Here is a 21,392-nt window from a genome sequence, read left to right as displayed (position 1 = left end):
TTTTGTAATGGTATCACAATTCCACACAAAATAAAAAGATAAATATGTATAAATACAAACCAGCAAGTACAAAACCAAATTCTGGCACTTGTCAAGAGAAAGGCCTCATGAAAGTTAAAAAAAAAAAAACAAAACCCTTGTGCTATAATGCTTTATTACACACTGGAAACATGCTTGAAGAACAAGAGGTTTAGATGTGAAACCCTAAGAGAAGGGAAACGTTCACTTCTACTAACACACTAAACCTATCTGTGCATCAACATATTGCCTATGCTAATAATAAATACAGCACATAAAACATCCATTAGAAACATCAATCTTTAGTGCTGCTATATCAACAGCACCTTTTGTCATCTGTGACACAGGTTACTCTTGCCACTGTAAATTCTTCCCCTCTTGAGATGTTTTTCACTCCTAAGGAAAGCTGCAAACTAAAACACAGCTTTGATGCCCACCACTGGGCGAAGCAGGAAGCTTGCCTCGGGCATTTTCTGTATTACAGCTGAGATTTTAAAGCACCACAGCATTTGTATGAAGGAGGCAGGTCCTCCACTGGTGTAAACTCTTATATTTACACCATCAGGGGAGCCCCCTGGCCCCAGGCTTTCAAGCAAACCAAGCAGTGCCATTCTTCAAAGTGCTTGGGCAGCGTTTTTGCCATTTTCCAAGCATGAAACATGGGTAACTTAGTGCATGGTATAACACTCCTGTTCTGAACAACATCACAAGTTGCAGAGGACAGACCTGGTGGCAGATGAAAGCCACAGGCTGGTGAAACAGTCAAGCCAATCCACTCATCACCGCCCCTGAAGGTACTGTCCTCATCCCATTATTAATGTTCCCCTTTCATGCTATTTACCACAATTAAATTTTCAGTTAGTCTTTTTTTCTCTTACATTCATGTCAACACATTACAAAGCCTCCAAAGTTAGTGTGTTGCATTGTATTGACACTGGGAAAGTAACAAAATAAAACCTAATTTACATTCTGGCAGTCAGTTCTCTACTGCTAAGACTATACAGCCAAGCTTTTCTCTCTAGAACTTTCTCACTATCATGACTTAAGTTCATTAAAAGAAGGTGGAGAATCATCCTCTCCTCAAATTGATGGATAATATCCCTCAGTTGGAAGACTAAGGTAAAATATGACCATGCTCTTTTAATGTTAGATATTCATAAATATGAAAGTGTTGCGATCTGGAAAGGATTCCCCCCCACCTGCAGAAATCATGACTTCAGTACAAGGCCCTGTTAGGTCACAGCAGAAGATAAACTGCTCAGAAAAACTGCAGCTGGCATCAATTAAATGTAACATACCTGAATTACTATTACAGACTGAAATTACTATTTAAGTCTGAAATGGTAAAACAGTTCAAATCATACCTTCTGAAGTTTTTGTAGAACATACACATCTCCATATTGGACAAATGTTGTTTCCATAAGAAAACGCAGTAGACAGCAGGGGAACAAAAACCCAGGACTGTTTCAGTAGAGTGCTTTGATCTAGCACACATATGAATGCACAGTTTTGGTTTAGTCAGTGTAAGTATGTCCATCAGCCCAGCAGCGAACCTGGACCACGTCTGCCCAGCTCAGCAGAAATGCAAACCATTGGGCACAAGGCCTTTAGTACTGAAATTGAGCTAATCTCATTCCCACAGAAAGTACATTCAGAATGGCTGCTGACAAATTCACTGACGTGAAAACTCATTTTTGCTTAAATTAAGTTTGGGGGGTTTTTTCACATTTAGCTGCTTTCACTTTATGGTATGAAACTAAATACATACCTATGACTTACTTATGGTGGCACTCATACACAGAAATTGCAGTTCAAGTAACGCAAAAAGCATATGTCAGACACTAGAATTAGAAAGTGTGAAAAAGTCACAAATTACCTTCATGTTGCCCTGTGGTAGTCTTTAAATAAACAAGATTAGGAATCTTTTATATATTAATACTGGTCTGTACACAAGTTCTAACATGCAATTTTCCCACAAGTATGAGAGTTTCAAAGCATATTACTTCAATATGATTGTGTTCATGTGTCATGTGAAAATGACAAAGTGGTTTTATAATGTCTAAATATACATATATGTAAAGAAGATGCAATATTAAAAATCAGTGCTGAGAATGCCATCATTAAAACACAGCCATTTTATCCCAGTGAGTGCTGTCTTCTTAAATTGTCACAACATTTGGCTTCTTTCTTTGGGTTCTTCCTGCATATGCTCCTAAAAATAAGTAGAAACATTACCATTTTACAATTAATAGTACTGGGTTTTGAAACAGGATTGTCCAACAAAAATAGCAGAAAAAGATTAGGACAATTTCTGTAAAGCAGTATTAGGCATTCAGTGACTACTTTTAAAATGACAGTTTTCATAATGTTACACCCCAAAAGCCTTATGAAAACTACCTATAGGTTTGAAAGTAATGACATTTTATAGTATTGCCTTATTTGATAACTATCCTATCTTCTTTTCTGCTACTCTAAAACAACTACAACCACAATTCACAATTTTTTTAAAAGAAGTATTGCATAACCAAGACATAGATGAAATGGCTGATAAGTTTAACTATGCCATGTATTACTTTTAAACAAATTATCAATTAAAAAATATTATACAAGTTGAATACTTAAGATAATTAATGTGACAAAAAGAAAGAGTTAAAACAAGAGACAGCTGTAGGCTCCCATATGTCAATATAAGACAACCAGAATTAGAAGTGCAGTATGAATAATGTCATCAGGCAGAGCCCTTATAAAAGGAAGGATGCTTAAGTAAAAAAATAATAAACAAATAAATAAGTCTTTCCACAGGGAACAAGTATATACATACTTATATTTAAAAATCTGTATTTTACTATGCATAGCACAAGTATCTTCCAGTAGTGAGGGTTCAGCACTGCAGGCTGCTAAAAAGTAGCACAACTCAGCATTCTTTAGGTTCAGGCAGTTACCAAGAAAGTGCAGCAGTGTGAGCAAACATTTACACAAAGCAGTGAAAACCATACCACAGGGTGCAGAGCAGTGGGAATGGAAGACAGCCATGGAAGAGGAATGACTACCAGGCAAGTAAAGGAATGTGACAGAGTGCATGCCAGTCCTTTCTAGGCTCTTCAGTTACTCTGGGTCAGAGCTGCAGCGGTTACTTACAGGTGTCCCAGGGCTACACTCAGCACAGGCCAAAGCAGCTTCGGGAATGCCCAGAGCCCTCACATCTCAACAGGCTCCCACTACACAGAAGGCATTCTCACTGGCCCAGCACTCCCCAGGGCTGTGCTCTTCAGCTGGGATCTCGTAGGACAGACAACTAGGCTGACATGGTGCTTTATTAGTGATTAACACTACCCCTTAACTCAGCCCAAGCGCTCTCAAAGCCATATAAAAATCTCACACACATAATAGGATATTACAGTAATAGCATCTGGGTGTGCAAAAATCCCGCAGCAACCTAGACTAAGGAATTGCAGAAGGCAAATCTGCATAAAAACAGTGACAGTTCTGAGAACAATTATCACTCATCCTTTTCCAGTGGCAAAGGGCAATCACACAAGGCCTCTCTCCTGGGACAAAGGACAGACCTGCCACTCACACACAGCAGGCCTAAGACTTCCTGAAGTGCTGGCCTGACAGCCAATACACCCCACAGCCCCCACCATCTCACAGGGGCAAGATGTGCCCTTGGCTTGGCCAAGTGCTGCCACCACCCAGATATTCTGTGTGCCTTGTGCCCTGTGTTTCTTTTCCATGGAAAAGGAAACTGGGCAGAGCAGATGAATAGGTCTTGTTGTAGGAGCAACCTGATCAACACTCTATTTAGACCACCTGACTTTTCACTATTCACATTTTAGCCATATATAAAATATTCAAAGTAAGTTTTTTCATTATTGCAAAATTCTGCAGATTGTTTCTTCCATGCCAAGTGTTCCCCATGTAATAACTGCAGAATGCATTTCTCTTCATTTAGTACAAGAAGTCTAACCTATTTCTGAAGGAGCACATGAAGTGTTGGTATTGCACCACAGGAACATGTGTGATGTCCAAGCTCTAAATGAGGCTACACTGAGCGACCTGAACTAACCAGCATACAACTGGTTAGCCACATCTGCCTGAAGTTCCAAGAAGGCCACTACAGAAGGCATCCAATGACTTTCCAGATATTTGACAAACAGCAACAAGGCAAAAAGAAGTTGGAGATATATCCCAAAGGATTTTCTTCATTGCAAGTATGACCTGTCACAACTTTGGTAATTATGACTAAGATAAACCCAGGGACTCCTTAGAACAACAGCACACACCACACACTGCCAACACAGAAGAGTGAGACAGAATGCTTCATTGGATGCCTGATGCCAGACACAATGTAAACACCACTGTGGCTCATTATGAGCTCAGCATGAATTACATGAGTTTGGGGATGGCATCCAAACCTCGAATCAGTGCCAAACCTGCCGCGTGTGACACCACCCTAACACTGCTACTCTTTTACCACCTCTGTAATACTGTATCTGGTAGAGGTTTTGATTGTTCTGTTGTCCCTATTCTTCAGCACACTCATTTACTAGTCAATAGCAAACGTGCAGATGAACACTTGTCTAAATGGCTACTTCTGGTTGCTAAAATTGTATTATTTACTTTATTTTCTGCTTTATAGTTCAGGGAGATTATTTATTATCTTTGCTAATTTTTCTGTAGTGTCACTGAGTCCAACCAAACAACTGCCTTGCTCTACTTTGGTGATGACAGCACTGCCAGGAGAACTGACAACAGAAAAATAAATGAACACGCTCTGGTTGTGATCTCACCACCTGCCTTTTTTCCCCCCTCTCATACTGCAGTGTTATCTATGTTTATGCATACTGCCTTACTATACATTCTTCTGTTCACTTCACTTCTCTCGACTTCACGAAGTAGCATCTGGGAAAACATCACATTTAAACAGTAAAACACACTGCATTCAAACTTGCAGATACTCCCTCCCAGCATTGCTCTGGGGCAGCAAAAAATAAGCACTTGCCTTACAGGAAAGGTTTCATCCTTAATACATACAGATTATTGAAAATATTATGGAAAACAATTGAAATCATACTACATTACATATTTCCCTTATTAAGCCCCAAAATTCCCAATTTTTATACTCGACTTGTGGAACTCTCCTTTGAGAAGAAAGTGTAATTCAAATGTTAAATAGTTTTAAAGCCTATAAACGACTTTACCTTTTGATAAATTTAAGTTTGTCACTTAAGAAATTTTAAATCTAATTAAAAAAATGGAAATTGTGTAGCACTATTCATAGTCATTTCTAGAGGTTCAGCACTATTATCAAACGTTTTAAATAAAAGGTAACCAACCAGTCATCTCTGTATGGAAGCACAGAAATACTCACTTTTGAACTTGGGTCATTAAGACTCAAACATGCTGTAAGAGGCTACAGGAATATATATATATATATATATAATTTTAGGACTGTATGATGAGTGAACACCTGCTGAGGAGTCTGAAACTGTCCCTCCTGTCCTTTCAATATGCTCCATGCTGAAGATGTGTGTACAGAACTAAGAATCAATGACATGAAAGTTCTAATCCAAGTCTATTTTGACTACTATCAATTTCTCAACAGTTCCAGTGAATATATCTGGCAATCTTTTTTTATGACTGGGAATCTGGTGAGTGAAAGCAAATGAGCTGTGCAGCACATTCTATATACTGTGTTTATAGAATTTGAAAGTGGATGGTTCAGGTACCAGCGCAGGTTTGTTTGAAGAGATAGCTTAGACCTAAGGCATAGCAAAGCAGGTGCACAAGGAAAGGAAAACAATATATTGCCAATTCATTTTTTCTAGGTACTAGTAACTTATTTACTATAAGATCCAAGCACCAATTTTCTACACACCTGAAACAGCCTTGTTAGACACTCTGCTCTCTGAGGCCTTCTTTCTATTTTGCTCAACCCCATTCACTGAGGCCTTAGGGGTTCTAATTAAATATAAAAGAGTTAATAAGTCACTTGCAACAAAGTTGAAAGGCTGTATACAAAACTATAGACACTATCAAAATGTGTTTGGCATGAAAACATTTTTACCATGTTCCACAGAGCCTCTTCCTGAGCACCTGTATAGTTCCTATTGATACTGTTATGGCTTACATAGATACATTAAGTAGGAGAACATCTCCCCATGAACAGATTGAAAAACTCTATTCAAGAAACTGCTTTAGTTTAGATACCATGGCATTACAGTCTACATATAAAAATACACTTATTTCATTAAGTGGAAGCAAAGCTTCATGGAATGAATGTTACAAATAGAAATGTTGGAACAGTGTAAATGAAGACAATACACAAGAGGATGACAACAATAAATATTTTCCTGCAGCATAAGGTAAAACAAAGCTTCATCACTCTCTCAAAATACTGAGAGAAGCAATTATTTTTACTCTGAAGAACAGCTGTGCCATTATGTGCAAATATTATTCAGCAATCACTGTTCTTGCACTTTGCATTTACTTTCACCTTTAGGCTCGAAACACGCTGTGCTCTTACCCTTGTCTGCAAAGCAGTCTATGAACCGGGGCATTCTGTCCTTGGTTTGGTTGAAGTATGCTGTTAAAACACAGACTTTTATTAGTGCTTTTTCCCTTTAAAATTAAAAATCTCTCAGAAATACTGAATTATGAATCATGTTTCACATAACGAATTTCAGAAAGGCTAACAGGTTTGGTAAGGCAAATGACGTGTAGGCAAAGTGGCTGGAATTAAAATTCCAGAATAGGATTACTACTTCCACTATTAAAAACAAAGAAACAAAAAAGCACAGATGGATCTCCCTCAACAGTGCCTTGGGCTGCCAGTTATTGATGAGAACACACAGGAAAAACAGCTGAATTGCTTACAGTAGTCCTTGAAGGCTGAACTGTATGAATAGACAGTATGTCTTCAAAGCTTTTGGGTAAACATGGGATAAAAACTGTTTTTAAGGGATGCCAGGTATCTGGCTTTAAATACATGAAAAAGGTGCAGACACGCCTCATAAGAGAGCAGCTTGTCTGCCTGAACAACATGTACTGAACACTGTAATTTCTGTGATCTAAGCAAACAATAACACAATCAAGGAACAAAACTTTCCTCACAACAGAAAGCCACTTTTTTCTGACAGCTTCCTGAAGATAAGCATTATCAATAACTCCACTGCCAAGCAAAAGGTATTAGGAAGAGTAGTAGTGCCAAACTGAAGCTTAACTGTGCATCTCAGAGGAAAACGTTGAACCTGAGCGCCAAGACTTAAAGCCATAAATAAATAACTTTTGAAGATGAAATTTCAGAACTGACTCTGAAGAAAACGCATCTTTCCTAACTTCTAATGAGCTAATAAACCCTTTTCTCGGGCCTTGGTAAATCAGATTTCACTAATTTTCATGATAATAGTAGCAGGAATTGAGCTGATCGATGGCAAACCAACAACACAGATCACAGAATCCATCATTATAAGACAGTTTCTTAAAAGCATCCTAATACAAGTAACCATCACCCACCGGTTTTCAGGAGTTTTTTGTTTGATGATTATTTTTTTACTTGGCATTCCCATTTCTGAAGCCCTAGAGAAACAAAAGTATTGAAACATATTTCAATTAGCGAATTATCATCCAGGTCTTGAACAGAAACACTCAGAGAAAGCCTATAAGAGGAACTACACCTACATGTAATACTGCCAGGGCCGTCCTACAGATTATCACTTCTTTACTCAGGAGCAAGTGTAACAACTGCTCAGTCCACTGTGTTGCAGGACAAAGCCTGCTACCATTCCCCAAAAAAACCTTGCCAGAGATCCTCTATCAAGTATCTCTATTGCTAGGCACTTTAGATAAAATCACTTGGAGCACTTTCTACAATTGGCAAAATCAACCATAAACTCAGAATCCACCACTGCATTATAGCATAAATGCACAAGTTAGAATAAACATTTTTCTCCATACAAACAAGAAGTCTCTTAAAAGTAAGAGCAAAATACAATTAGCAAGACACCACACACCTGGAAAGCTTTTTACTCATTCTTCCTAGCACAGATGTCAGTTTGCAAAGAAACACTTATTCCATAAACTTCCCATCATTATTTCCTGTGCCTTCTACTCCTCCTCTTGGACCCCTCTCACCATCCCTCCCCACCCAAGGGAGAGCTGCACATACTTCATGTACTTTTTCCTGTCCAGAGATTTCTGCGTAGCTGTTGAAAGTGTCACTCGCTCTCTTGGGCTCTTTACTTTATCCTAAAAAAAAAAAAAAAAAGAAGATACTGAAGAAAGTTACCTACAAAAGCATAATTAAAAATTTAGATTTAAGAAACATTGTACAGGGTGAGGAAGAATCTCTTAAATGCAAAATGATTCAGGACTTAAAGTCTTGAAACAGTTTACGTTCCCTGGAATGTAACACACCATCTGCCTGAGCATCTTCTCTTTACGAACTTCACGATCGTGACGCAGAATATTCATTCTCTCCGATGCCTCCATTGTGAAAAAGATGTCATGGATGTCATACAGAGCAGCTCGCAGCTGGAAAGAATAATTAAAATGTTAATAAAATATTCAATCAAGTTTACCTGTCCATGGTTTTGATTATCAAGCACTTTTTACTTTCAATCTAAACAAAACACTTCATAATTTTGAAATCAAATAATTTTGTGTCAAGCAAAAAAATGGAATCTTTTCTTCTTTAAATGTTTTACTCTAAACAAAGCCACTCTCAAGGTTTTATGCATTTCTATTACAAAAGCAGAATAGCTAGAAAAGACAAAAAAAAAGGTTTAAATTGTATCACCTGAGCCATTACTCTTTCATGAAGGGATGCATCTTGTGCTGACACACTTCCTCTTTTCAATGGGGCTTCAGACTGAAAATTTTTTATGAATTCCAGAGTATCCTGGGAAAGACAGGAAAATAAGAGTAAGCACCAGGCATAACCCTTAATAACAAAGCAATCATTACAAACAGTACACATAGGACAGATTCTTTGTTTGATTTGGACCTTATGACACTAAGCAATACAACACTCAAACATGTTCATGTAACAGCCCCAAAATCTTCTGAGAGCAGAAAACGCAGGATTTCATCTGTCAATGGAAGCCAGCAACAAAAATAAACAGGATAAGAAGCTGCCTATTGCAAAAAAGCTGATCTTACTTTTACAGTTTGCTTAAGATGTTTCAGTTTTTCTGTCTGCAGGAGTCTACGTGTAAGAAATCCCTTTGCCACTGCAGTGATCTTGTCGAACTTCATTTGTATCTCTGGACTGAAAACCTTATAAAAAAACCAAAACATTTTTCTAAACTTTTGATTAAAAAAGCAAGAATTATGAATTATTTATCAAATAACATCCATCAAGTGACACAAGTTTTCAAATAAAAAACAAACTTTGACTAGGCCAAAAGTACCCACCATAATTTAGCAGAAGCAATATATTGCTATATTATTATTTTGCATATATGAATAATAATCTATACAGTTCTCTCATGTAATCGAAGTTGACATAGGAAGGGATACTAAAATCTTCTGTGAGGTTTTTTACTGCACAGCTCTTATAAAGTCACCAGTGCCTTACAAAAACATGAGGGCCTTTTAAGATAAAAATAAATCTTTTTTTCCCTTACCTGAGTCCACCTAGTTTTGATCCTATTACTTGGCCTGCATACTGAGGTTTTTATAACTCCACTACCTGAGGGTCCCCAGAGATAGAATGAAGTTTCACTTGTTGAAGCAAAGGTGTTGGGTGTTGTATGAGCAAAACCTGCACGCAGAGCAGAACACAGAGTTCAACACACGCTTCTGCCAGTGAAGTACTGCCTGCGTCTGTGTATACACTCAGCTCGGGCATCACAGCTTTGTCTACAAGGTCAATGACAGGCAACAAGCAAGCTGAATATTTCTGAGTGATTTCCATGCAATATTTGCTAAACAGAAGACAGAACAAAACATTTCATGATGTTCTGGAAGAGGTGAGAGGTGTTCCATCAGCTACAGCTGTTCTGCCTGGGAGTTAAGATGCCTTGGCAGAGCCCCTCTAAACCTTCTACACAAATGTGACCACCTGGCCCAGTGCTGTGCAGCTACATGGCACAAGGATAATCCTTCTGGGACATGATGCAAATCCACATCCTCATCCTTGATCAAAGGAGGTTATTCTTAGCTTGTTTTCCTTGGATGTGCCCTCAAACAGTTACATAACAAATGCAGTACATGGAACAGTTTGAGGATGGCTGAACCTGTGCTAAATGCCAGTGACACAAAGATGCAACAGTCTTTGTTTCACAAATGCTGTCCCCAGCTGAGGGCAGCAGCTGTCTGTGTACCCTGAGCAGTCCTAGGGCAGGAACACTGCACTTATCCACACAGTGGGGCAGCTGGTCCAGTCATGCACTGTAGAACAAAATACATCACAACACTTAATCTATATTCTTCCCTCCCAGTTTTACCAATGCTGGTGGAGTTTGTGTTATGGACTGTCTCCAGCTGAGACTGCACACTTTCCAGCAAGCCACTTTCACTTTTTTTCCTCCACTCCAACTCCATCCTACTGTTAATATTCACTTTGGAAATTTCTATTTCCGTTGTAGTAACCTTCTTTCCTTTCAACTGTCTCTCCTGCTCTTCCAGTTCCTACAAAAGGAAGATTCAACTGTGAGACTATTTTTCTAATTCTGCAAAGCAACAGAATATACATTTAAACCAAACTGCTTCCTGACAAACTTCCATGTAACACACAACATTTGCTTTGAATTTTTCCTGTTGACATTACCTTCTGCAATTTCTCCTGTTCTCTCTCTTGTTCAGCTATCAGAATTGACAGTTGTTGTGCATGCTGTTCTTCAAGTCTCTTTCTCATTTCTTCAAAGGCCAACATTTTAGTTTTTAAAATATCTTCTGAGAAAGTACATAACAAAGAATCAAATATTGAATACTTTCTATATGATCTTTGCCAGAGACATATACCCTTTATCAGATATAATTTGCATCATCAGTAAAAAGTAAAAAAGATGTCTTTGATACCAAGTTTCCTTGATATCAAGTTCCCATTATGTATACTAAAATAGGGACATGCAAAATACAGTTCTAAGAATTTTACACTTGCTAGAGTGAATTAACATTATTTATGCCACTTCAGCCTAATTTGGTAGAGACACAAGCAGAAGTAACACAGTCTTGAATTTGAAGAAAATACCTATATGGGTTGTTTTTTTTTTTTTAATTTACATGGACTATCTTTTCTTTTAGTAGTCCTATTTAGAGCTTGTGGCATAAGACAATTTTCTTAGTAAAACTAAATTCCAACTTCTAGATTCAAACAGGAAATCAGTATTTGTGATGTCAAATTAAATTAGAGAAATGAGGCTACTGAAAAAAATTTACATGCCATAAAATTTTAGCCTTTTGACACCCATACATACTTAGAAACACCAACAACTAATGATCACTGGGGTTTTTTCTAAAAGATTAGTAAACTGAGAAGTAAGCCTTGAGTACAGGAAATCTTTTACCTTTTGCCATATTTTCAAGGACTGCATTCTTGGTAATGTAAACTGATCCCACAGGATATTTCTGTTCTTGCAACCACTGCTTCTCTTGTTCTTCCATTCCAACTCTTAGAACACAGGAACTGTTTTCTTTTTGGCAGTTGTCGGTGTCCAAATCAAGCCTACGTTTTACCTTTTCAAAATTTTCTGGAAACTGCTCATTTGCTGAGGCAACACTTGGAGTATTATCCATCTGCTGTCGCACATTCTTGTTCTGCATTAGTAGTGGAGATGGATTTTCTACGTCATAAGATTTATTGAGTTCCACTGGAGAATTGCATTTAGTGTTCTCTGGCAAAGTAGCTGGTTTCATTTCATTCACAGCCAGGATCTTCTGTGTCACTGTAGACTGACTGATGGCAAAGGGCTCATTCACTTTTGGAGGCACCATACCAGTACTGGTCTCTGCTTTATACGGCCCTGTGCTGTCCATCACCACGTGACCTTCCACCGTAGCCGACACGGTTCCTCTGCTTTCAAAGAGCCCGAAGGAATGGCGATTTGCTTTGCCAACCCCCAACCCATCACAGGGGCCTGAAGAATTCCTGCTGACACCAGGAACTCTGCCAGGGCAAACTGTAGTGAAGTCCACCATGAACTTTGGCACCGATTCAGACACGTTGTTTTTATCTGCAATATCTTGCATGATTAAATCCATTGCTCTACCCTTGCCTTTAGGACTTAGCTCGTAAGCATTCACAGGGTTGTTTATAATGATGTGTCCCATGGATAAAGGCCTTGGGCGCCGTCGGTGCATTTTAGGGCTCATGCTTGGCTCTGGGCTTGGCAATTTGGCGTAAGAGCCTGTGAGGCTCCTGACAATGCTGCTGTCACGCTCAAACACAGAATTCTTTTTCAATTCCTCATCTGAATCAGAATCCACCAAAGGGGGTGTTCCAACTCTCATAGGTATGTCTACTTTAGAAAAACTGGATAAAGCGGACATACTTGTGTTATTTGTATGAGTAGAGGCACCTTGGAGAAGGGTATTTGATTTATTAAGACTGGGTTTATCAAGTGTCTGAACAGAGCAACTTCTGCCTGTAAACTTCGCTCTCTCTTTCACAGAGTCGGTTGTTTTAACACCGTCGTTTTCTTTATCCGAATGACTCTCACTCGTACTCCTCTTGGAACTGCTTTTTGAGGCACGCTTGCTCTGCTCTTTCTCTATGCATTCCCTAGACCTCTTGATCAGGTTCTGAAGACTCATTACACACGGATCCTGGACATCCTCATCCGACGGAGACCCGACTCGTCCCTCCTGCTTTTGCAGGGCGTGAGACGGGAGCTTGTTACACACCTTGTCAGGAGATGCAGCCCTCGGACAAGGAGCGTCCTTCGAGAAGCCACTCTCGCTTGGCTTGGAAGAAACATTTTCTTCTGCTGCTTTAACTGCTTCCGTCATATTTGATGTCATTTGCCCTGCAGTATCTGATGGTCTAAGTTCTGGTGTCTTTTCCAGGTCCATGGAACCGTGCCTTTCAGGAGAACATGTTGAATTGGTATCTGATAGAGCTGTGAAGTCAGTCAAAGCCTTTGAATCCAAATCAGGGCAAGAACTCTCAGCCTCCAGAGTGTTCACATTGCTCGTGCTAGGTCCTTTCTTCATCTGCAAATTAAAATTTTTAAAAATGACATATTTTCAATGAAATCCCAGAATCTCAGATTCCGGCAAACTTCACTTGAACTTAAAAAAAAACTGAAAAAACCAGCTTTATTTAAGTGAAAATTACATGTTACTTCCAGACAGCATTTGTTTAAAAGGATTTTCACACTCTAATTATCCTGTGTGCTGCATTTCAGTTATCAAAAGGACACATTTGTAAAAAAAACCCTTAAATTATGTTTGTATTGAACATACTTTCCTGGTCTGCTGGTCAAACCCCAAGCCAGCTGACTGTTGCCACATACACTCAGTAAACAATACACACTAGTAAGAGTTCTTTGCCACCTTGGTAACTCAACAAACTCAGTGTTAACTGCACTTGTTTAAGCAACAGTTTAATTTAAAGGCTGTATTACAACTGTTCCAAAGACCTATAATAACTCCTTGATTAGATGCATTTAATAGTCTTTTAAATTTAAACCTCTACTAAATTCATCATTGAAACAGCAAAGAAAACAAAGTATTTGAAGTAAAATTGTGAAGAACACAACAGAATTTCAAGTTGTTGTGAAGGTAATTTGAAATCTGTAGTCACAAGGTTGAATATAGATTATTTTCTGATTAAACTATAAGCTTGCAAATAACACAGGGGAGTTGTTCATTTGTTTTAACAATCCAGTTATTTCCAACACACTTACAAAAGTGTCTTTTGCATACAGCAAAACAAGCAGTGAAAAGGAAATCCCATGCACCACAATAAGTATCACTAAATCATCAATTATCAGGACACATAGCATGAAATAGTAGCAAATACTGGTTCTGGAGAGTTAGCTGCTATTAATTTCATGTTTGTATTGGGCAATACTTAAACCTCAACAATTCCTCAAAAAGTCTATAAGCAGTGATTTTCTGTAAATCTATGAGGCAGCTTTGGACTAACACTACCTGGACATTTTCTACAATCTCCTGAACACGATTCAATAAAGCTATTTTCCGGGACTCCCGTTTCCTGGTCTCTAGGTCCAGTGCTTTCTTCTTATATTGCTGTATTTCCTTTTTCTTTTCAAGGCTAAGCTGCAAAACAGAGTGTAAGAAACATGGTTTATATCACTAAATGCAAATTTCTGTACAGAATTACTGAAATACATTCGAAAGAAAAGCAACAGAACAAAACAATTAGAAAAACAGCAATCACCTGAGACTGTGCACATTAAATTCCAGCTTCTTTTCAACCAATTATACCTTTTTTTAAGGGAAGATGCATAAAATGCCTTCTTGGAATACACGCAAATGAACACGAATTTAAAACACCATTCATAAAAATTTCCATAAATATTACACGCTACAGTACCAATCTGACACAGGATTCAGACATTTCTCCTAAAAACTCTTACAATATCCACGCATTTGTAAATGAAGAATATGACAATGTATCTGCAATTTATATCTGTATCATGATTTTTGGACACTGCTCTTAGACACTCTCCCATTTCTTCCCATCACTGAAACAAGGAAGTCAGCTGCAGTATTACAGGAACTACCAACAACCTTCAGCTTAGCTCTGTTCCCATTAGCACAGAATGACTTAACATAATTGATGAGCCTGTGGAATACGTTAGAGGAAGATGCAAACACATGCAAAAAAAATTTACTTAGAAGCTTTTTAACTATTTTGGTATTTCCTATTTGCATTTTTTTACACCTTTAAACTAACTCACATGTTCAATATTTGAAAGGTCAATATGATTTTACATGAAGTTAAGCCCCGCAGTAACATTATTGAAAACCATTTGTGCTCCCCTTAGGAAGGTAACTTTTTTAAAATTAAAGGAAATGCAGTCAGTGGGGGGGGGGAAAGGTACATTTTACCCCCTTACTTTGTAAGATTAAGGCTCCGAATGCTTAGAATACACTAAGCAGCAGGTCAGATGACAGCTCACACAGACACCTTCAGTAGAATCATTACATGTGCACATCAAAGCCAGTGCCAATAGCACAGTTAGCACACCAGGGAGGAAAAGGGATAAAAAAGGCCTTACCAGAGGAGAAAGCACAGGGACTCTATAGAACTGAATGAGGGAGATGTTTTTGTGCTGAACAGTCAAAGAGGTTTCTCCTTTTACTGCCTCTTCTTGGATTCTGGAAAGGTGCTTCCTACAGAATATTTCATAGTCCTCCATCTTCATGTTATCTAAGCTGCAAAGAATAATAACATTACTCTCCCATGTACTTCCAAGACCTTGAAGGGAAAACAACATCACGACTAATTCGGTGTCACTATGTTTCGGGAAACAAATTCTACATTACAAAACTGAATTTTCTCTTCTTCCTATCATTAGCAAAGCCTGCAAAGCTCCTCCTTATTTTCCCCTATAAAAAGAAAATCTGCATATATGAGCAAAAATGATCACAAGTGCACAGAAAAGAAAGCAAGCATTGAGATAAGCAGGATTTACAAAACTGCACCTGCTACAGATAATTTCCATCAAAGGCTAAACCTTTGGGATCTTCCACAACGAGACAGATCCTACCAACTGTTAAAAAAACCCCAAAAAACAACCCAAACAAAATTGCAGCCCGATTGGATTTAAAAAAAAATAAAAAAAGCCTTTAGGGGGCTGAGAGGAATCTGTGCCTCACTCCCGTGAGCCTCCGTCTCGGTACATCCCTGTACGAACAGACGCCAATACTTATACACACACACACATAAAAAAAGAAATCGCAGCCTTATTTCCTTACAAGCGCCCAAATATCTGGAATATCTGTCACTGCCCGTCCGCACCGGAGCGAGCCCAGCTCCGCCTGGCCAGGCCTGACAACGCTTTGTTCCCCCGCACGCCGCTTCGGCCGATTCCTGCCCGCCCGCTGCGGGGCACCGAGCCCGCCCCAGGCCGGGGCCGATGCATCGCCTCCCCCCGGGCCCCTGCCCCCGCCCCACGGCCCGGTACCTGCGCGGGGCGGAGCGGCCCCAGCGCTCCCCGGCAGCCGCCGCCACAACGGCCGGGCCGCACCACGGGCCCAGCGCGCCCCGCGCCGCTCCGCCCCGCTCCGCCCCGCGCCGCTCCACCCCGCTCCGCCCCGAGCCGCTCCGCTCCGCCCCGCTCCGCCCCGCGCCGCTCCACCCCGCTCCGCCCCGAGCCGCCCCGAGCCGCCCCGCTCCGCCCCGCTCCGCTCCGCCCCGCTCCGCCCCGAGCCGCTCCGCTCCGCCCCGCGCCGCTCCGCCCCGCCCCGCCCCGAGCCGCTCCGCCCCGCTCCGCCCCCGCTCCGCCCCGCTCCGCCCCGAGCCGCTCCTCCCCGAGCCGCTCCGCTCCGCCCCGAGCCGCTCCGCCCCGCTCCTCCCCGAGCCGCTCCGCTCCGCCCTGCTCCGCCCCGCCCCGCTCCGCCCTGCTCCGAGCCGCTCCGCCCCGCTCCGGCCCCGCTCCGCCCCCGCTCCGCCCCGAGCCGCTCCGCTCCGCCCCGCGCCGCCCTGCTCCGAGCCGCCCCGAGCCGCCCCGCTCCGCCCCGAGCCGCCCCGCTCCGCCCCGCGCTCGCTGCCGCTCCGCCCCGCTCCGCCCCGCGCCGCCCCCGCTGCCCGCCCTGCGACCCGCTTCGGGGCCCGTCACCACCGCTGCACTCAACCGCGGGACAGCTCTGCCGTGTCTAGGCGAGCGCCCAGCGAAGGCAGCCGCAGCTCGGATGGATGGGTGGGGATGGAGCGCCATCCCGGTGCTCTGCTTTCCAGCCATTTCCACCCATGGCTCTCCCAGACAAGTTCCCCTGTTAGCACGGGTGTAATCTGTTCTGCTTCATCCCATTAAGTATCGCACGGTTGTGCAGTCCTTGTGTAGTCGGGACCACAAATGTGCCGCCGCAGGTATCAGTTTCAGCGAGCACGCTGTGATGAGAAAGATAAACATGAGCACCTGTACCCATGCTCTGTGAGGACAGCATCCACGAGGGCATCACCACAGACATCCTATCCCTCCGGCCTGGGCGGCAGCCAGCTGCTGGTCCAGCCAGTCCAGGAGCAGGTAACACTCACCTGTCAGGCAGGTCAGGTGGAAGGAAAATCCACACTTGTTTGCCAGCACTTGGCCCAGGCATAATTAATTTTAATTTATGGAAACATCTAATTCCCAGTATTCAGAGCTGTTAAAGCTGTCATTCTTGTTTCAAAAAACAACTTAGTCATCTGTTACCTCTTCAATGATCGTTGAGGGGTTTTATTTTTTAAATCTTCATCTTAACAAATGCTGCTGTTTATCACAAGATTTAAAAAATATGTTAGACATCTAATTAGACATTTCATTATTTGTTGTGCATCTGCATATATATCTGATTTTTCTCCAGCTACATCTGGCAGAAGCACAAAACCACTGACAGAGCATCTGAGATGCTCAGAACCATCTAGGACAATATGTGACAAATATTCATGTCAGCAATTAAAAAAAATAAATAAACCCAGTTTAGAAGATCGTGCGGTGCCTGTTCCACCTCTAGTTAGTCAGAGTTCCTCACTGGAAAGTCAGTTGCTTCCCATCCTTCCCACAGATACAGACACCCAAAAAAGGGTCAAAATCCCCACTTACGTTAACACAAGCTGCTATTTCCTCGGCTTTGCTATTCCACTTCTAGACTAAACGTGCCCAGTTTCTCCAGCCTTCACTTAACCGGTTGTTTTCCTCGCTGTTGCTCACGCCTCTGGATTCTCCGCGGTTGTTCAGGCGGGTGTCGGTGGCCGGAGCCGCCTCCGCCCGGGCAGGACGCGCCGCCCGCCTCCTCCCACGGCTCCCGGGCCCGGCCCGCGGGCAGGCACCACTGCAGCGCCAGCTACACAAAATACACAGCACAGAACAAACCGCCGGTGAGCTGGAAAATAACCACTGTGGATGCTGTGTTTCTAATGAGCTCTCTGGCACAGCTGCGGAAAGCCCTCAACGCTCTCCATACGCACGGGTCTGCCGCGACTCTCTGCACAGCGCTACCTTTCCTTCCATGAGCACTATTTACTTCATCGTTACACCGGGAACAGCCCCCGTTCCCCACGTTTTATCAGGAACAGCCCCCGTTCCCCAGGTTTCACCAGGAACAGCCGCCATTCCCCCCGTTCCCCACGTTTTATCAGGAACAGCCCCCGTTCCCCAGGTTTCACCAGGAACAGCCGCCATTCCCCCCGTGCCCCACGTTTTATCAGGAACAGCCCCCGTTTCCCCCGTTTTATCAGGAACAGCCCCCGTTTCCCCCGTTCCCCCGTTTATCAGGAACAGCCCCCGTTTCCCCCCTTTCTCCCCGTTCCACAGGAACAGCCCCCGTTCCCCCCGTTTTATCAGGAACAGCCGCCATTCCCCCCGTTCCCCACGTTTTATCAGGAACAGTCCCCGTTTCCCCCGTTTTATCAGGAACAGCCCCCGTTCCCCCCGTTTTATCAGGAACAGCCCCCGTTCCCCACGTTTTATCAGGAACAGTCCCCGTTTCCCCCGTTTTATCAGGAACAGCCCCCGTTTCCCCCCGTTCCACCAGGAACAGCCCCCGTTTCCCCGTTTTATCAGGAACAGCCCCCGTTTCCCCCCGTTTTATCAGGAACAGCCCCCGTTCCCCCACGTTCCCCCCGTTTTATCAGGAACAGCCCCCGTTTCCCCCCGTTCCACCAGGAACAGCCCCCGTTTCCCCCCGTTTTATCAGGAACAGCCCCCGTTCCCCACGTTCCCCCCGTTTTATCAGGAACAGCCCCCGTTTCCCCCGTTTCCCCCCGTTCCACCAGGAACAGCCCCCGTTTCCCCCCGTTTTATCAGGAACAGCCCCCCGTTCCCCCCGTGCCCTTCCCGGCGCTGCCCGGGGGGCGCTCGGGGCCCGGCCCCGCCCCCAGCGCGGCCGGCGGGCGCCGATTGGCTGCTGGCGGCTGCCAGCCGAGTGCTGATTGGCTGGCTGCTGGCGCCGCCGTCGCCCTTGCCCTGAGGAGAGGCGGCGGCCGCGGTTCCGGCCCCGACATCGACCCCGGCCCCGGCCCCGGCCCCGGCCCCGGCCCCGCCATGCTGTGCCACGGGAGGGCCTGCTGAGCTCCCTGACGGCGCTAATGGCGCTGGCGCTGGCGCTGAGCCGCAGCCCGGCGCTGGCCTGCCTGCTGCCGGCCGGGCTCTGTCTGGCGCTGCACCTCTTGGCCCTGGAGCCCGCGGCGCCCCGGAGCGCGCAGCGCGTCCTCCGGCCCCGCGGCGCCGCCGCCCGCATCGCGCACCGCGGCGGCGCGCACGACGCGCCCGAGAACACGCTGGCGGCCATCCGACCAGGTCAGCACGGGCCCCGGGGCTGGCGGGGCACAGGCTCAGCCTGGTGGGCCTGGCGGGGTGTGTCTGATAATCCGCCCTTCCAGCACCAAGCCCTCCGCACAGAGATCAGATCTGAATCTTGTGGGAGCTGTTATAGCCTTGGTGCTGATGGATATTTCAGCAGTGCAGCGATAATGAAATACTGTATTTTGTTGATGTAGCAACAGCACATAGAGAGCGGACAGCAAGTCAGTAACATGTTGTTTGGTTTTTTAAACCTTAAAGATCTATGAGGAGAATCCACAGTTAGGGGAAGATCTGGTACCAGAACTTCACTGTGCATCCGTGCCATGACTTACTGCTACCTCATCTGCGAGGCGTCAAGACACAGCCAGGGTTCACAGCCTGTTTCTGAGAATCGTTTGAAATAGTGATTATCAGTCTCTCGAATGCAGTGTACCTCTGAGTTGAGATGTTGCTGCTCTGAGGCTCTCTTACCTTTGCATCAGACAGGACTCTTAGTCCTGATAAATTCTGAAGCTGCATAATCCTTCCAGAGCAGACACCTGTAGGTAACCTCTAGTGCATACCTGGCTTTTGTCTTTCTGCTGCATTGTCCCTTTTCCAGGAGGGCATTTATCCTTCAGAGCAATTGGTCTTTGTGTGCACTTCACTCAAGTGTTTTTCTGGAGTTCTTGGGAAAGGTCCAGGGCAGGAACAGGGTGTGTGAAATGTTCTAAGGCAGCCTGGCTGCTTCTTGCTCTCTGATACGGGCATTCCTCAGAGAGGAGCAGGGATTTGCCTGCATCCATCTACTGCTTGGTACACACGTGGTAAACAGTGTTTACTAAGTGTTAATCTGTAGATTATGTAAACTGTAGACATTTGCTTTCCTTGCCTTTTACAAAATAACATAACTTAAGGACTCCAGGGTTATTACATCAGAAGGAGAGAGCAAGATTCTTTTCTGCATTTTTATCCTGAAACATTTCAATCCCAAGACTGAGGCATAATCACTATGGTTTTATCTGCAAAATAGATTATATGGTTCAGTTGATCTATGAATGCGCTAACAATGACTTGGATAAAAACCTGCTTTGTTCTGCAGATGAAGCCTACTGAAAAGTACATTAATATTTTATTATTTTTTAACAAAAATACAAGCTAATTATAGCTGTACTTATGTCAGATCTATAAAGCTGTCTCTTCTGTTGTGTATTTGATTTTTTAAATTTTTTTTTAAGGCAGCTGAGAATGGAGCAACGGGTGTGGAGCTGGATCTTGAATTTAGTGCAGATGGTGTCCCCATTCTCATGCACGATGACACAGTCGAAAGGACAACGGATGGGGCTGGGAGACTGCAGGACTTGACTTTTGAGGAAATTAGGAAACTCAATCCATCTGCAAAACACAGGCTACGGTAAATGAACTATTCTGAAATTACTCTTTCAACAGTGGAAAAATAAGTCTTGATAAACAAAATTATTGATTTGATCTATAACTGATGAAACTTTTTTACAATTTAAAACTTTTAAGTCCCATATGCTACTTCTAATTTGATTTTAGAAGCATATGAGACTGTATCTCCTTACCCATCACTACATTGGGAACAGTGAAACAGAGTCAAGATAAGCTGGCTTTTGAGAACAAAATCCACAGGCATCTAATGTGAAACTGATCAATCTCTACATAAGCTTGTCCTAAACTCACTGCAGGACACTAAAGGTGCTGGGATCTTCATGATGTGTCAGAACTGGCTAGAGGAATTACTTCTAAGGTTAATTCACATGTATTTCTTGACTGGACTGTTTTGGGGATTCTACACATCAGGTTTATACTGTTGAAAAGGAGCTAGACAGATTCTGGGTAGCCTCACTGTGACCCTAGTGGCTGATTAGGTCCTTCCTATGGATATGCAGGGGAAAATATTTTTATACATTACTAAAAATTTGATAACAATGCAACTTCTGCAGTATCATA

General features: G+C 43.1%; 2 protein-coding genes across 8 annotated transcripts in view; one reads left to right on the top strand and one right to left on the bottom strand.

The window, feature by feature from the left end:
• Positions 1-1,442: 1,442 nt before the first annotated feature.
• Positions 1,443-18,219, bottom strand: CCP110 (centriolar coiled-coil protein 110). 7 transcript variants are annotated; one of them, XM_039560430.1, is made up of 17 exons: positions 18,104-18,217; positions 17,739-17,979; positions 16,789-17,044; positions 15,210-15,366; positions 14,116-14,244; positions 11,529-13,173; positions 10,790-10,914; positions 10,467-10,650; positions 9,645-9,781; positions 9,178-9,294; positions 8,816-8,917; positions 8,434-8,550; positions 8,186-8,265; positions 7,534-7,596; positions 6,545-6,604; positions 5,897-5,979; positions 1,443-2,230 (listed from the first exon to the last, which is right to left on the bottom strand). In XM_039560430.1, exons 3-17 carry the CDS (start codon positions 16,893-16,895, stop codon positions 2,178-2,180), a joined length of 3,159 nt encoding a protein of 1,052 aa, XP_039416364.1. In that variant the 5' UTR covers positions 16,896-17,044; positions 17,739-17,979; positions 18,104-18,217; the 3' UTR covers positions 1,443-2,177. The 7 variants fall into 7 exon arrangements, with proteins under 7 accessions (XP_039416364.1, XP_039416365.1, XP_039416366.1 ...); XM_039560431.1 differs by having other exon boundaries at positions 10,790-10,911; positions 17,739-18,219; XM_039560432.1 differs by lacking the exon at positions 5,897-5,979 and having other exon boundaries at positions 17,739-18,219.
• Positions 18,220-19,178: 959 nt separating this feature from the next.
• The window catches only part of GDE1 (glycerophosphodiester phosphodiesterase 1), a 5,874-nt gene continuing 3,660 nt past the window's right edge, over positions 19,179-21,392 (top strand). The window contains 3 exon segments of the mRNA XM_039560471.1: positions 19,179-19,191; positions 19,194-19,430; positions 20,655-20,832. Of these exon segments, the coding sequence (XP_039416405.1) occupies positions 19,179-19,191; positions 19,194-19,430; positions 20,655-20,832 (428 nt within the window).

The sequence above is a fragment of the Corvus cornix genome, chromosome 14 (assembly GCF_000738735.6).
Source record: "Corvus cornix cornix isolate S_Up_H32 chromosome 14, ASM73873v5, whole genome shotgun sequence".
Lineage (NCBI taxonomy): Eukaryota > Metazoa > Chordata > Aves > Passeriformes > Corvidae > Corvus > Corvus cornix.
The sequence above is the reverse complement of the archived record's forward strand: the minus strand, read 5'-3'. Positions and strand labels throughout refer to the sequence as shown.

What these genes read in the sequence shown, in the direction of transcription:
- CCP110 (XM_039560430.1), bottom strand. Translation starts at nt 16,895, where the DNA reads ATGGCTGGAAAGCAGAGCACCGGGATGGCGCTCCATCCCCACCCATCC. An exon ending in AGATTGTAGAAAATGTCCAG is followed by an intron (nt 13,174 to 14,115) that starts GTAGTGTTAGTC and finishes TTTAATTTGCAG; the next exon opens with ATGAAGAAAGGACCTAGCAC. An exon ending in AGAAGATGCTCAGGCAGATG is followed by an intron (nt 8,266 to 8,433) that starts GTGTGTTACATT and finishes TTTTTTTTTTAG; the next exon opens with GATAAAGTAAAGAGCCCAAG.